This window comes from Gigantopelta aegis, chromosome 13 (genome assembly GCF_016097555.1).
Source record: "Gigantopelta aegis isolate Gae_Host chromosome 13, Gae_host_genome, whole genome shotgun sequence".
Classification (NCBI taxonomy): Eukaryota; Metazoa; Mollusca; class Gastropoda; order Neomphalida; family Peltospiridae; genus Gigantopelta; species Gigantopelta aegis.
This window is the reverse complement of record NC_054711.1, coordinates 31,641,000-31,656,052: the sequence shown is the minus strand read 5'-3', so window position 1 is coordinate 31,656,052 and position 15,053 is coordinate 31,641,000. Positions and strand designations below refer to the sequence as shown.

Here is a 15,053-nt window from a genome sequence, read left to right as displayed (position 1 = left end):
ACTTGATGTGCGTTTGGTTTAGGATCATCACGATTGGTATATTAAAGGCCGTGGTATGTACTATCCTGTCTGTGGTATGGTGCATATAAAAAATCCCTTGCTAGTAATGGAAAAATGTAGCAGGTTTCCTCTCTAAGACTAAAAGTCAAAATTTCCAAATGTTTGACATCCAATAGCTGATGATTAATAAATCGATGTGCTCTAGTAGTGTTATTAAACAAAACAAACTTGTTTTTAACCGAAGCACCTAAAACGAGTGCTCTACTGACTGAGCTAAATTCCACCCCCAGTATTATTAGATTAAGTATATCTCTCACATGCACTGATTTTTTTTTCCGTAGGGGATGAGGGTGGGGGATGGAGACACCACGGGACAAGTCAGGTGCTCCCCCCCTTTTGTTTTTAAACCATTTTTACCTACTTAATTACAATTACTGTAACCAAGCTCTCCTTAACTATTTAAAAAAGATTAATTTCAATTAAAATATGTTAATATAAAACAGTTACATGTAAATGAATTTAGTGTCTCTGTGTGCTTTTTTATATTTCTTTAAAAGTTTATTGCATGCATTAAAAAGTTAGCAAAATATGATTCTAAATGTAGCTCGGTTTGTGGCCGTGGACTATTTTTGTTCTACTGAGGTATTGTCCACATATACAGGGCTCGAAACTCACCCAAAAGTATGGTATCCCCCAAAATAATAATGGTTGTTGGCAGGTTATGGTAAGACTAAGAGAACCATGAGCAGATTTTAACATGGAATACAAATTAGTAGTGGCTTATGTTATAGCTCTAAAGAAGATCGCCCACATAATATTATTTGGGCGACTAATGCCATTATTTAAAAAATATTTATGTCGCCCAAACGGGACATTCGTCGCATTTGGCGAACTGGCAACAGCCCTGCATATAATGTATATTATAGCAGGATTTCTGCCAGTTTAAAAGGGTAAAATTACGTACCGTAAAATCTTGAATATATTTTTATAAACTTTGCCAAAGCACATGAAATGCAGTGTCCAATATCAATAGATTTCAAACCGATAACCAACTAGTAGGGGAACATATGGTTTTTATTACTTACCCTTGATTTATTAGTCGCTTGCCGGTCCAACTGGAGGGTACTATAGGTTTCATCTTCGTCTGTCTGTCTGTGTCTATCTAGCCGTCTTTCTGTCCATCTGTCCGTCTTTCTGTCCATCTGTCTGTCTTTCTGTCTGTATCTGTCTGTCTATGTGTGTGTGTGTCTGTCTGTCTGTCTGTCTGGCCCACATATAGTTTTCCGGATTTGACTTTCGTGGCAATTTACCCATTTTTGACAGAGTTATGGCCCTTGAACTTAGAGGATATGAAAATTTCTTTTCTGGCCTTTTTTCTTCTTCAATGCCTTAAGATATTGAGCTGAAATTTCCCGTATAGATTTATCATGTTCTGTTGCATATCAGATTTGTTTTTCATGGCAATTTACCCCTTTTTTAATTTATAGCCCTTAGGAGAGATGAATGTTTTTTTTCTAGACTTGTTTTTGCAATGCCTGAAGATATTTAGAAGGAATTTTCTCATATAGTTTTACCATCTACTATTACAGACCAATTTTTTTAACTTTCATGGCTGTTTACCCTTTTTTTTTTTTTTTACGGAGTTATGACCCTTGAGATTAGGAGATATAAAAATTTGTATTGCTTTAGCAGTACTCTCAGCATGCTTGTTGTAATGCAGAAAGGTTGTTTAGGAAGCAGAATTTCCTACAGTGGTGCAGTGGGCTGTAGAATGATTCATTCCTCTTACAAATACTTTGCCATCTGAAGGAATGAGCACTTTTTTTTTGTGTGTGAAAAAATTGACCTCTAAAAGTTTGTTTGTTTTGTTTAACAATACCACTTGAGCACATTGATTGATTAATTAATCATCTGCTATTGGATGTTAAACATTTGGTATTTTTGACACATGGTCTTAGAGAGGAAACCCGTTACATTTTTTTTATTAGTAGCAAGGGATGTTTTATATGCTCCATCCCACAGACAGGACAACACATACCATAGCCTTTGATATACCAGTCGTGGTGCACTGGCTGGAAAGAGAAGTAGCCCAATGGACCCACCAATGGGGATCGATCCCAAACCGACCGTGCATCATGCAAGCGCTTTACCACTGGGCTACATCCTGCCTCAAATTGACGTCTCTTGCAGGGCTTGAATTTAACTGTGGCACTGATGGCCATCACTGTAGTTTATCAATTGGCAGTTTGTCAAGCAGGCGGAAGGGATAATGTTTTGTTTTTAATTTTGTGTTTATTTGTTGGAAAAGTTTCTGGTTTGGACTTGCTGTAAACATGCTCAAAAAAATATTGGCAGGGATGTCATTAATAGCTGGCTATCGAATTAATTGTCGCCGGCTGTCGAATCAATTGTCGCCGGCTATCGAATCAATTGTCGCCGGCTATCGAACTTCCAATAAACAATGCTTGTCGACTTTTTGTTGATTAATGGCCACCTATAATTTAATTTTCACCTGCTATTTTTATTTTTAATGACATCACTGATTAGCATAGATGAAAATTTGCTGTAAGCATGCTCAAAATATTTATTGCCATAGATGAAAATTTTGCATGTTGCACAAATCTTTAAAATTGCCATAGGTAACAACATCTTAAGTTTGAGTGGTGGAATGTAGCGGATTTTCTCTGATGACTAAGTGTCACAATGACCAAATGTTTGACATCGAAAAGCCGATGATTAATAAATCAATATCCTCTAGTGGTGTCGGTAAAAAACCCACCCAAAACGTTTTTGCTGTAGGGCCAGATGGCAGTTTTCTTGCCATTAGATATAAATTATTGTTGTCGGTTCAAAGGATAATTTTTTTTTTTTTATGCAAAACAAACTTTAACTTAACTGTGAGCCATGTTCTATGGGATTTGATTTGGGCACATGCCCTCAATAACTACTGATTAACCACAGTGTAAAGGTGTCTTTTCTTTCCTGAACTATTACATTTTTGAAGTGCTGTTTTTTAGAGATTTGTTTTTTCGTTTTGATTTTTTAGGCTGGCTCTGGATCGTTGGTGGTTCCTGAGCGGATGCACTCAAGCGCGTCGAACCCGAACCTGTTGAACCACACAACATCGTCACGGCCGATGAGTCTCTCAGACATGCCGCTGAGTCAGTCGCACGAACAACGTATCCAGGAGATCAAACTGAGGGAGACGTTCATCACCAAGGGTGAACAAGGTATGACATACCAGCTTATAGTTTAACTTTCATCACCTAGGGTGAACAAGGTATGACATACCAGCTTATAGCTTAACTTTCATCACCAAGGGTGAACAAGGTATGACATACCAACTTATAGTTTAACTTTCATCACCAAGGGTGAACAAGGTATGACATACCAACTTATAGCTTAACTTTCATCACCAAGGGTGAACAAGGTATGACATACCAGCTTATAGCTTAACCTTCATCACCAAGGGTGAACAAGGTATGACATACCAGCTTATAGTTTAACCTTCATCACCAAGGGTGAACAAGGTATGACATACCAACTTATAGTTTAACCTTCATCACCAAGGGTGAACAAGGTATGACATACCAACTTATAGTTTAACTTTCATCACCTAGGGTGAACAAGGTATGACATACCAACTTAAAGTTTAACTTTCATCACCAAGGGTGAACAAGGTATGACATACCAACTTAAAGTTTAACTTTCATCACCAAGGGCGAACAAGGTATGACATACCAACTTATAGTTTAACTTTCATCACCAAGGGTGAACAAGGTATGACATACCAGCTTATAGCTTAACTTTCATCACCAAGGGTGAACAAGGTATGACATACCAGCTTATAGTTTAACTTTCATCACCAAGGGTGAACAAGGTATGACATACCAGCTTATAGCTTAACTTTCATCACCAAGGGTGAACAAGGTCTGACATACCAACTTACAGTTTAACTTTCATCACCAAGGGCGAACAAGGTATGACATACCAACTTACAGTTTAACTTTCATCACCAAGGGTGAACAAGGTATGACATACCAACTTACAGTTTAACTTTCATCACCAAGGGCGAACAAGGTATGACATACCAACTTACAGTTTAACTTTCATCACCAAGGGCGAACAAGGTGTACCATATCAACTTACAGTTTAACTTTCATCACCAAGGATGAACAAGGTATGACATACCAACTTACAGTTTAACTTTCATCACCAAGGGCGAACAAGGTATGACATACCAACTTATAGTTTAACTTTCATCACCAAGGGCGAACAAGGTCTGACATACCAACTTACAGTTTAACTTTCATCACCAAGGGTGAACAAGGTGTGACATACCAACTTACAGTTTAACTTTCATCACCAAGGGTGAACAAGGTGTGACATACCAACTTACAGTTTAACTTTCATCACCAAGGGTGAACAAGGTGTGACATACCAACTTACAGTTTAACTTTCATCACCAAGGGTGAACAAGGTGTGACATACCAACTTACAGTTTAACTTTCATCACCAAGGGTGAACAAGGTGTGACATACCAACTTACAGTTTAACTTTCATCACCAAGGGTGAACAAGGTGTGACATACCAACTTACAGTTTAACTTTCATCACCAAGGGTGAACAAGGTATGACATACCAACTTACAGTTTAACTTTCATCACCAAGGGTGAACAAGGTATGACATACCAACTTATAGTTTAACTTTCATCACCAAGGGTGAACAAGGTATGACATACCAACTTACAGTTTAACTTTCATCACCAAGGGCGAACAAGGTGTGACATACCAACTTACAGTTTAACTTTCATCACCAAGGGTGAACAAGGTGTGACATACCAACTTACAGTTTAACTTTCATCACCAAGGGTGAACAAGGTGTGACATACCAACTTATAGTTTAACTTTCATCACCAAGGGTGAACAAGGTGTGACATACCAACTTACAGTTTAACTTTCATCACCAAGGGCGAACAAGGTGTGACATACCAACTTACAGTTTAACTTTCATCACCAAGGGTGAACAAGGTGTGACATACCAACTTACAGTTTAACTTTCATCACCAAGGGCGAACAAGGTGTGACATACCAACTTACAGTTTAACTTTCATCACCAAGGGTGAACAAGGTGTGACATACCAACTTACAGTTTAACTTTCATCACCAAGGGTGAACAAGGTGTGACATACCAACTTACAGTTTAACTTTCATCACCAAGGGTGAACAAGGTGTGACATACCAACTTACAGTTTAACTTTCATCACCAAGGGTGAACAAGGTATGACATACCAACTTACAGTTTAACTTTCATCACCAAGGGTGAACAAGGTATGACATACCAACTTATAGTTTAACTTTCATCACCAAGGGTGAACAAGGTATGACATACCAACTTACAGTTTAACTTTCATCACCAAGGGCGAACAAGGTATGACATACCAACTTATAGTTTAACTTTCATCACCAAGGGTGAACAAGGTATGACATACCAACTTATAGTTTAACTTTCATCACCAAGGGTGAACAAGGTATGACATACCAACTTATAGTTTAACTTTCATCACCAAGGGTGAACAAGGTATGACATACCAACTTACAGTTTAACTTTCATCACCAAGGGTGAACAAGGTATGACATACCAACTTATAGTTTAACTTTCATCACCAAGGGCGAACAAGGTATGACATACCAACTTACAGTTTAACTTTCATCACCAAGGGTGAACAAGGTATGACATACCAACTTACAGTTTAACTTTCATCACCAAGGGCGAACAAGGTATGACATACCAACTTATAGTTTAACTTTCATCACCAAGGGTGAACAAGGTATGACATACCAACTTACAGTTTAACTTTCATCACCAAGGGCGAACAAGGTATGACATACCAACTTATAGTTTAACTTTCATCACCAAGGGTGAACAAGGTATGACATACCAACTTATAGTTTAACTTTCATCACCAAGGGTGAACAAGGTATGACATACCAACTTATAGTTTAACTTTCATCACCAAGGGAGAACAAGGTATGACATACCAACTTACAGTTTAACTTTCATCACCAAGGGTGAACAAGGTATGACATACCAACTTATAGTTTAACTTTCATCACCAAGGGCGAACAAGGTATGACATACCAACTTACAGTTTAACTTTCATCACCAAGGGTGAACAAGGTATGACATACCAACTTATAGTTTAACTTTCATCACCAAGGGCGAACAAGGTATGACATACCAACTTACAGTTTAACTTTCATCACCAAGGGTGAACAAGGTATGACATACCAACTTATAGTTTAACTTTCATCACCAAGGGTGAACAAGGTCTGACATACCAACTTACAGTTTAACTTTCATCACCAAGGGCGAACAAGGTGTACCATATCAACTTACAGTTTAACTTTCATCACCAAGGGTGAACAAGGTATGACATACCAACTTATAGTTTAACTTTCATCACCAAGGGTGAACAAGGTATGACATACCAACTTACAGTTTAACTTTCATCACCAAGGGTGAACAAGGTATGACATACCAACTTATAGTTTAACTTTCATCACCAAGGGCGAACAAGGTATGACATACCAACTTACAGTTTAACTTTCATCACCAAGGGTGAACAAGGTATGACATACCAACTTACAGTTTAACTTTCATCACCAAGGGCGAACAAGGTATGACATACCAACTTATAGTTTAACTTTCATCACCAAGGGTGAACAAGGTATGACATACCAACTTACAGTTTAACTTTCATCACCAAGGGCGAACAAGGTATGACATACCAACTTATAGTTTAACTTTCATCACCAAGGGTGAACAAGGTATGACATACCAACTTATAGTTTAACTTTCATCACCAAGGGTGAACAAGGTATGACATACCAACTTATAGTTTAACTTTCATCACCAAGGGTGAACAAGGTATGACATACCAACTTACAGTTTAACTTTCATCACCAAGGGTGAACAAGGTATGACATACCAACTTATAGTTTAACTTTCATCACCAAGGGCGAACAAGGTATGACATACCAACTTACAGTTTAACTTTCATCACCAAGGGTGAACAAGGTATGACATACCAACTTATAGTTTAACTTTCATCACCAAGGGCGAACAAGGTATGACATACCAACTTACAGTTTAACTTTCATCACCAAGGGTGAACAAGGTATGACATACCAACTTATAGTTTAACTTTCATCACCAAGGGTGAACAAGGTCTGACATACCAACTTACAGTTTAACTTTCATCACCAAGGGCGAACAAGGTGTACCATATCAACTTACAGTTTAACTTTCATCACCAAGGGTGAACAAGGTATGACATACCAACTTATAGTTTAACTTTCATCACCAAGGGTGAACAAGGTCTGACATACCAACTTACAGTTTAACTTTCATCACCAAGGGCGAACAAGGTGTACCATATCAACTTACAGTTTAACTTTCATCACCAAGGGTGAACAAGGTATGACATACCAACTTATAGTTTAACTTTCATCACCAAGGGCGAACAAGGTATGACATACCAACTTACAGTTTAACTTTCATCACCAAGGGTGAACAAGGTATGACATACCAACTTACAGTTTAACTTTCATCACCAAGGGCGAACAAGGTATGACATACCAACTTATAGTTTAACTTTCATCACCAAGGGCGAACAAGGTGTACCATATCAACCCGTGCAAATGGAACCTTATTGTCCTTCCCACAAGGAATGCCTTTTTTCATACCATGGAATTTACTACAAATTATTTATTTATTAAATTGCACTCCAAACATTTTTATAGGATGGGACAGACTATAGATTCGACCCATGAAAATTAACATTTATTGGACTTCCCACAGGGAACACCTTTTTTAATACAGTATGTGAAACCTGTCTAAACCGGACCCTGAAGTTACCGAAATACTGTCAAAAATGGCCAAATTTCATGGTCCCGAATATTCTCTTACTTAAACCATGTATTAAAAACCTGATAAAACCGGAACCAGTACATTTCGGAAACCGGATTGATTTTTGGTTCAGAAATGTAAAATCCTTTATTAATTAACCTGAACAAACCGGCGTAGTATAAACGAATGAAGAGTAACCTGAACGAAAACACAATTTCCAGAAAACAATGCAGACCGAAATTTCTGCTGTCCAGCATCCAGAGTTACGTCACTGATCACTGATTTCCGTGATCTCAGCCCAGCTTAGCAGACGGCAGAGGAATTAAGGCTTGATTGTTTTCAATTGTCCTGTCTTGTGCAGTGCACAGCTGAGCAAATTCTTTACAGCTTCAGACAATTCTCAGATACTCACACATTAGGTTTTTCACCTTTTATTTTTAATCAGTGCACTTTGATAGTGGAATACTGACACACAGAGTAAAATATTAGAAACAACTTAATTTAGAATTAAAATATGCACACGTGACTTAATTTGTATACACTACATACAAACAGAATTTTAGTTTTTTTTCTGTGATAGATACAAAAAACATGCACGCTGAATGTTGCTAAAACAACAACAAACGAACATGTCTCGATCACCACACTTTATATATAGAGATTGGAACATTGATGGCTGATACCGGTCTGTCAGATATAATGTCTTCTGTGTTTGGCGGTGTGCCAAAAATGCTCACTGGAAAAACGTTTCCCCAGAACGTTCGAGCAATAAGAATGGTAGCTGAAGAGGCACTTTGTGGAATTGTTCAGGACAAACCACTATAGCGCAGTGATGACCTTATGCATATTCTTGAAACAGAAACCAACAGGAGCCAAACTGTCAAACTCTGGGTTGACGTCTTGATAAAGCCTGTCCGGCTCATCATGATGTTCATACGAGCTGAACGGGAAGGTGACTGGCCACTTCATCTGGCTACCTACAAGCAAATGCTACCATACTTCTTTGCTGCGGGACATGTGAACTATGCTAGGTATGGGTTGTGCTACCAGCGGGAGATGGAGCGGCTACCAGAAGAGGTATTGTCACACTTCCTCAAGGGTGAGCATGTCCTGCACCATTCTGCTGGATTGTGGAATGGCATTTGGAGCGATATGATGATTGAGACGACCTTCATGCGGTATGGTCATGCTCCAGGTGGGATAATTGGTATTACGATTAAGCCAGAGACCCTGAAGGTATGGGCACTTAGTCTGCATACATGCAGCCGATTGGAATCCGATCTCGATGATATGATAGAGGAGGACACTCAAAACAAGGTGGTAACAGCACACAAGGAAGAGGCAAAAGCCAGGATCGCTGAAGACAAGAAAGACCGAGATGATATCAGACAAAAACTGGACACTTGCATTGATCCTTTAGATTCTGCTGCACACCCAAGTGTGGAATTATCGTTGAAAGTAAAATTTCATTTGATTAGGCCTAATGATTCGCAGTCTGTACCAAAATTAACTCAAACGGATTTGGCAGGAAAGTATGACATTGGCATTTCCACTGTGTCAGACATATTAATGAAAAAGACAGCTTATCTGCAAGAATATGACAATAACTCTAGCGCCAACAAAACGAGATTCAGTACAGGCTGCAAATATGACGAACTGTATGAACTGACATGGAAATGGTTCCAACATGCACGAGCAAAGAATATTCTCATATCTGGACCGATCATTCAGGAAAAAGCTTTTAAAGTTTCATCTGATCTGCTGATTCAGGATTTTAAGGCTTCTAATGGATGGTTAGAAAGCTGGAAGTCATACTTTTCTGTTCGACATTTCAAGATCAGCGGTGAAAGTGCCGGTATAGCTAACAACGCAATTGATGATTACAAAGACTGTCATTTTGCAATGTTAATTGTGGTAAAAACTAAATTAAATTGAAATCTGTTGTTTTTATTTATATTTTAATGTCAATTAATAAATAAGAAAGATACATAACAAAATTGGAAGATAGCGACATTAGTATGAGTCGTCGCTTCGACAGTCACATTCATTCGGCGATTCTCGGACAAGTTCGTTCGCAGTTATGAATTCGATGTCAAGGGAAATAACTCTATATTCTAAAACGTGACCCTCTAAATACCGGATCCTCTCCAAACCGGATAAATATTAGGTCCCTGACATGATCTGGTTTAGACAGGTTTTACTGTACTATGTAATTTACTAAGTTATTTATTTCTGAGCCGATTGTTTTCCAAATTACACACAAAAATAGTGGGTTTTTTTTGTTATTTCCAAAACACTTTTACTTTTCTTCTTACATCAGACCAAACTGAAATTATTTACAAAATACATTTTTGTTGGAGGATGGGACAGACTATAGTTTTAACCCATGAAAATGAACATTTAGTTTTAACCCATGAAAATAAACATTTAGTTTTAACCCATGAAAATAAACATTTAGTTTTAACCCATGAAAATGAACATTTAGTTTTGTTAATCTACAAACCTGTAACACATGTGAATGAAGTTACAGTAGAATGAAACAAGAGTGTGTGACGTTGAAATGGGGGAAATATATCCTTAAAATAGACTAGATTCGTCTCCATAACCATTACGTAGCCCAGTGGTAAAGCGTTGTCTTGATGTGCGATCGGTCTAGGATCAATCCCCGTCGGTGGACCCATTGGGCTATTTCTTGTTCCAGCCAGTGCTCCACAACTGGTGTAACAAAGGGGGTTGTATGTACTATCCTGTCTGTGGGATGGTGCATATAAAAGATCCCTTGCTGCTAATCGAAAAGAGTACCCCATGAAGTGGGTTTCCTCTCTCAATATCTGTGTGGTCCTTAACCATATGTCTGATGCCATATACCTGTAAATAAAATGTGTTGAGTGCATCGTTAAATAAAACATTTCCTTACTTCCTGCAGCGTATCATTTGACATAAACAACATGGATATAAACACTACCACCCCTCACCCTTAAAGTGAATCACAAAAAATTCAGTGTCAAGCTGCTCATTTCAGAGATAACAGGTAGCGTCTATGACTACCCTAGTTCCGAACAAAATTTGAATACTTTTCTTTTGCAGATACCCCATACATATTTTAAGCACAAGGCTACTTGACACGGTGGTACTAGGTGAAATAAAATTGCAGACATTTTTTGCCCAGATGAAACTAATTTGTTTTTACAACCAACACACATACATTTATCACCAATCACAAGATTGGCTATTTCCAATAAAGGCCATTTCATTGAAAATTTGGAAATAAAATTGCTCTTTGGCATGAGTATAAAAATTAGAAATAACAGTTTTTACTCATTATTAGAAATACAAAGTTTATAGTATTAAAAAGAGATTTAAACTGTATGTAACTTAACAATTTTATTATTATTAAGTTAGCCTTTAAGTGTTAACAAGCTTATTGGGTTTCTTTTCTGTTGTTGCAGTGCACAACCAGCTGAAGAGTTTATTACACATGATGAACACTGAGCGAGAGCGGCTGAAGCAGACGATTGAGAGCGAATCGAGCACTCTGACACAGAACACCAACACCATCACGTCTCTCAAACAGTCGCTATTTGAGGTACGTGTACACTCTGACACAGAACACCATCACGTCGCTCAGACAGTCGCTATTTGAGGTACGTGTACACTCTGACACAGAACACCAACACCATCGTGTCTCTCAAACAGTCGCTATTTGAGGTACGTGTACACTCTGACACAGAACACCAACACCATCACGTCTCTCAAACAGTCGCTATTTGAGGTACGTGTACACTCTGACACAGAACACCAACACCATCGTGTCTCTCAAACAGTCGCTATTTGAGGTACGTGTACACTCTGACACAGAACACCAACACCATCACGTCTCTCAAACAGTCGCTATTTGAGGTACGTGTACACTCTGACACAGAACACCAACACCATCACGTCTCTCAAACAGTCGCTATTTGAGGTACGTGTACACTCTGACACAGAACACCAACACCATAGCGTCTCTCAGACAGTCGCTATTTGAGGTACGTGTACACTCTGACACAGAACACCAACACCATCGCGTCTCTCAAACAGTCGCTATTTGAGGTACGTGTACACTCTGACACAGAACACCAACACCATCACGTCTCTCAAACAGTCGCTATTTGAGGTACGTGTACACTCTGACACAGAACACCAACACCATCGCGTCTCTCAAACAGTCGCTATTTGAGGTACGTGTACACTCTGACACAGAACACCATCGCGTCTCTCAAACAGTCACTATTTGAGGTACGTGTACACTCTGACACAGAACACCAACACCATCGCGTCTCTCAGACAGTCACTATTTGAGATAGTGTACACTCTGACACAGAACACCAACACCATCGTGTCTCTCAAACAGTCGCTATTTGAGGTACGTGTACACTCTGACACAGAACACCATCACCATCGCGTCTCTCAGACAGTCGCTATTTGAGATAGTGTACACTCTGACACAGAACACCAACACCATCGCGTCTCTCAAACAGTCGCTATTTGAGGTACGTGTACACTCTGACACAGAACACCAACACCATCACGTCTCTCAGTCGCTATTTGAGGTACGTGTACACTCTAACACAGAACACCAACACCATCGCGTCTCTCAAACAGTCGCTATTTGAGGTACGTGTACACTCTGACACAGAACACCATCGCGTCTCTCAAACAGTCGCTATTTGAGGTACGTGTACACTCTGACACAGAACACCAACACCATCACGTCTCTCAAACAGTCGCTATTTGAGATAGTGTACACTCTGACACAGAACACCAACACCATCACGTCTCTCAAACAGTCGCTATTTGAGATAGTGTACACTCTGACACAGAACACCAACACCATCGCGTCTCTCAGACAGTCGCTATTTGAGATAGTGTACACTCTGACACAGAACACCAACACCATCGCGTCTCTCAAACAGTCGCTATTTGAGATAGTGTACACTCTGACACAGAACACCAACACCATCACGTCTCTCACACAGTCGCTATTTGAGGTACGTGTACACTCTGACACAGAACACCAACACCATCGCATCTCTCAAACAGTCGCTATTTGAGGTACGTGTACACTCTGACACAGAACACCATCACCATCACATCTCTCAAACAGTCGCTATTTGAGGTACGTGTACACTCTGACACAGAACACCAACACCATCACGTCTCTCAAACAGTCGCTATTTGAGGTACGTGTACACTCTGACACAGAACACCAACACCATCGCGTCTCTCAAACAGTCGCTATTTGAGGTACGTGTACACTCTGACACAGAACACCAACACCATCGCGTCTCTCAAACAGTCGCTATTTGAGGTACGTGTACACTCTGACACAGAACACCAACACCATCGCGTCTCTCAAACAGTCGCTATTTGAGGTACGTGTACACTCTGACACAGAACACCAACACCATCGTGTCTCTCAAACAGTCGCTATTTGAGGTACGTGTACACTCTGACACAGAACACCAACACCATCGCGTCTCTCAGACAGTCACTATTTGAGATAGTGTACACTCTGACACAGAACACCAACACCATCACGTCTCTCAGACAGTCGCTATTTGAGGTACGTGTACACTCTGACACAGAACACCAACACCATCGCGTCTCTCACACAGTCGCTATTTGAGGTACGTGTACACTCTGACACAGAACACCAACACCATCGTGTCTCTCAAACAGTCGCTATTTGAGGTACGTGTACACTCTGACACAGAACACCATCACCATCACGTCTCTCAAACAGTCGCTATTTGAGGTACGTGTACACTCTGACACAGAACACCAACACCATCGTGTCTCTCAGACAGTCGCTATTTGAGGTACGTGTACACTCTGACACAGAACACCAACACCATCGTGTCTCTCAGACAGTCGCTATTTGAGGTACGTGTACACTCTGACACAGAACACCAACACCATCGTGTCTCTCAGACAGTCGCTATTTGAGGTATGTGTACACTCTGACACAGAACACCAACACCATCGCGTCTCTCAGACAGTCGCTATTTGAGGTACGTGTACACTCTGACACAGAACACCAACACCATCGCGTCTCTCAAACAGTCGCTATTTGAGGTACGTGTACACTCTGACACAGAACACCAACACCATCGCGTCTCTCAAACAGTCGCTATTTGAGATAGTGTACACTCTGACACAGAACACCAACACCATCGCGTCTCTCAAACAGTCGCTATTTGAGGTACGTGTACACTCTGACACAGAACACCATCACCATCGCGTCTCTCAAACAGTCGCTATTTGAGGTACGTGTACACTCTGACACAGAACACCATCACCATCGCGTCTCTCAAACAGTCGCTATTTGAGGTACGTGTACACTCTGACACAGGACACCGACACCATCGCGTCTCGTAAACAGTCGCTATTTGAGATAGTGTACACTCTGACACAGAACACCGACACCATCGCGTCTCTCAAACAGTCGCTATTTAAGGTACGTGTACACTCTGACACAGAACACCAACACCATCACGTCTCTCAAACAGTCGCTATTTGAGGTACGTGTACACTCTGACACAGAACACCAACACCATCAATTAATTACATTGATGTGCTCCTTAAAGATCTCGCTATACTCGGAACAATAAAAAAAAATTTTTTGTCCAAATTAGTGAGCTCCAAAGCCCTGATATGCATTAAACTGAACATCATTCTATAATTGTAGTATTATGAGTAAAACCAATTGAGTTTATGATAACAAGATATTTAATTCTGCATAATTTCTTGTCACGTATGTTTATCTTGTTGCACTGAAAACTGGATTTCTGTTTTCTGTATGTAGGCACAACGACAAAACACAGCATTAAAGAGCCGACTTTCTCGGATCCACACTGAATCGAATATTTCTGACTTGCAACTTCCACCCACGTCACCGATATTGTCTCCTAAGGTAGGTCCGTCTCTAGGGTATGCCCTGGCACCATGCTAAGTTGCAGGCTTGTATCATCAAAGGCACAGTTTTGTCACATACCTGCTGGACTGCAAGCTGTTACGTGACTAATAAAAATGAAAAGTTTATTTTGTTTAATGGCACCTCTAGAACACATTGATGCACTTGCCAAATTCGTCAAGTCTGA

At 39.9% G+C, this 15,053-nt stretch overlaps 1 protein-coding gene across 1 annotated transcript in view; it reads left to right on the top strand.

Annotated features, from left to right (window-relative positions):
* The window catches only part of LOC121387892 (oxysterol-binding protein-related protein 6-like), a 119,138-nt gene that overhangs the window by 78,349 nt on the left and 25,736 nt on the right, over nucleotides 1-15,053 (top strand). Inside the window, exons 11-13 of the mRNA XM_041519123.1 lie at nucleotides 3,047-3,230; nucleotides 11,361-11,497; nucleotides 14,759-14,866. Of these exons, the coding sequence (XP_041375057.1) occupies nucleotides 3,047-3,230; nucleotides 11,361-11,497; nucleotides 14,759-14,866 (429 nt within the window). The remainder of the gene's footprint in view (nucleotides 1-3,046; nucleotides 3,231-11,360; nucleotides 11,498-14,758; nucleotides 14,867-15,053) is intronic.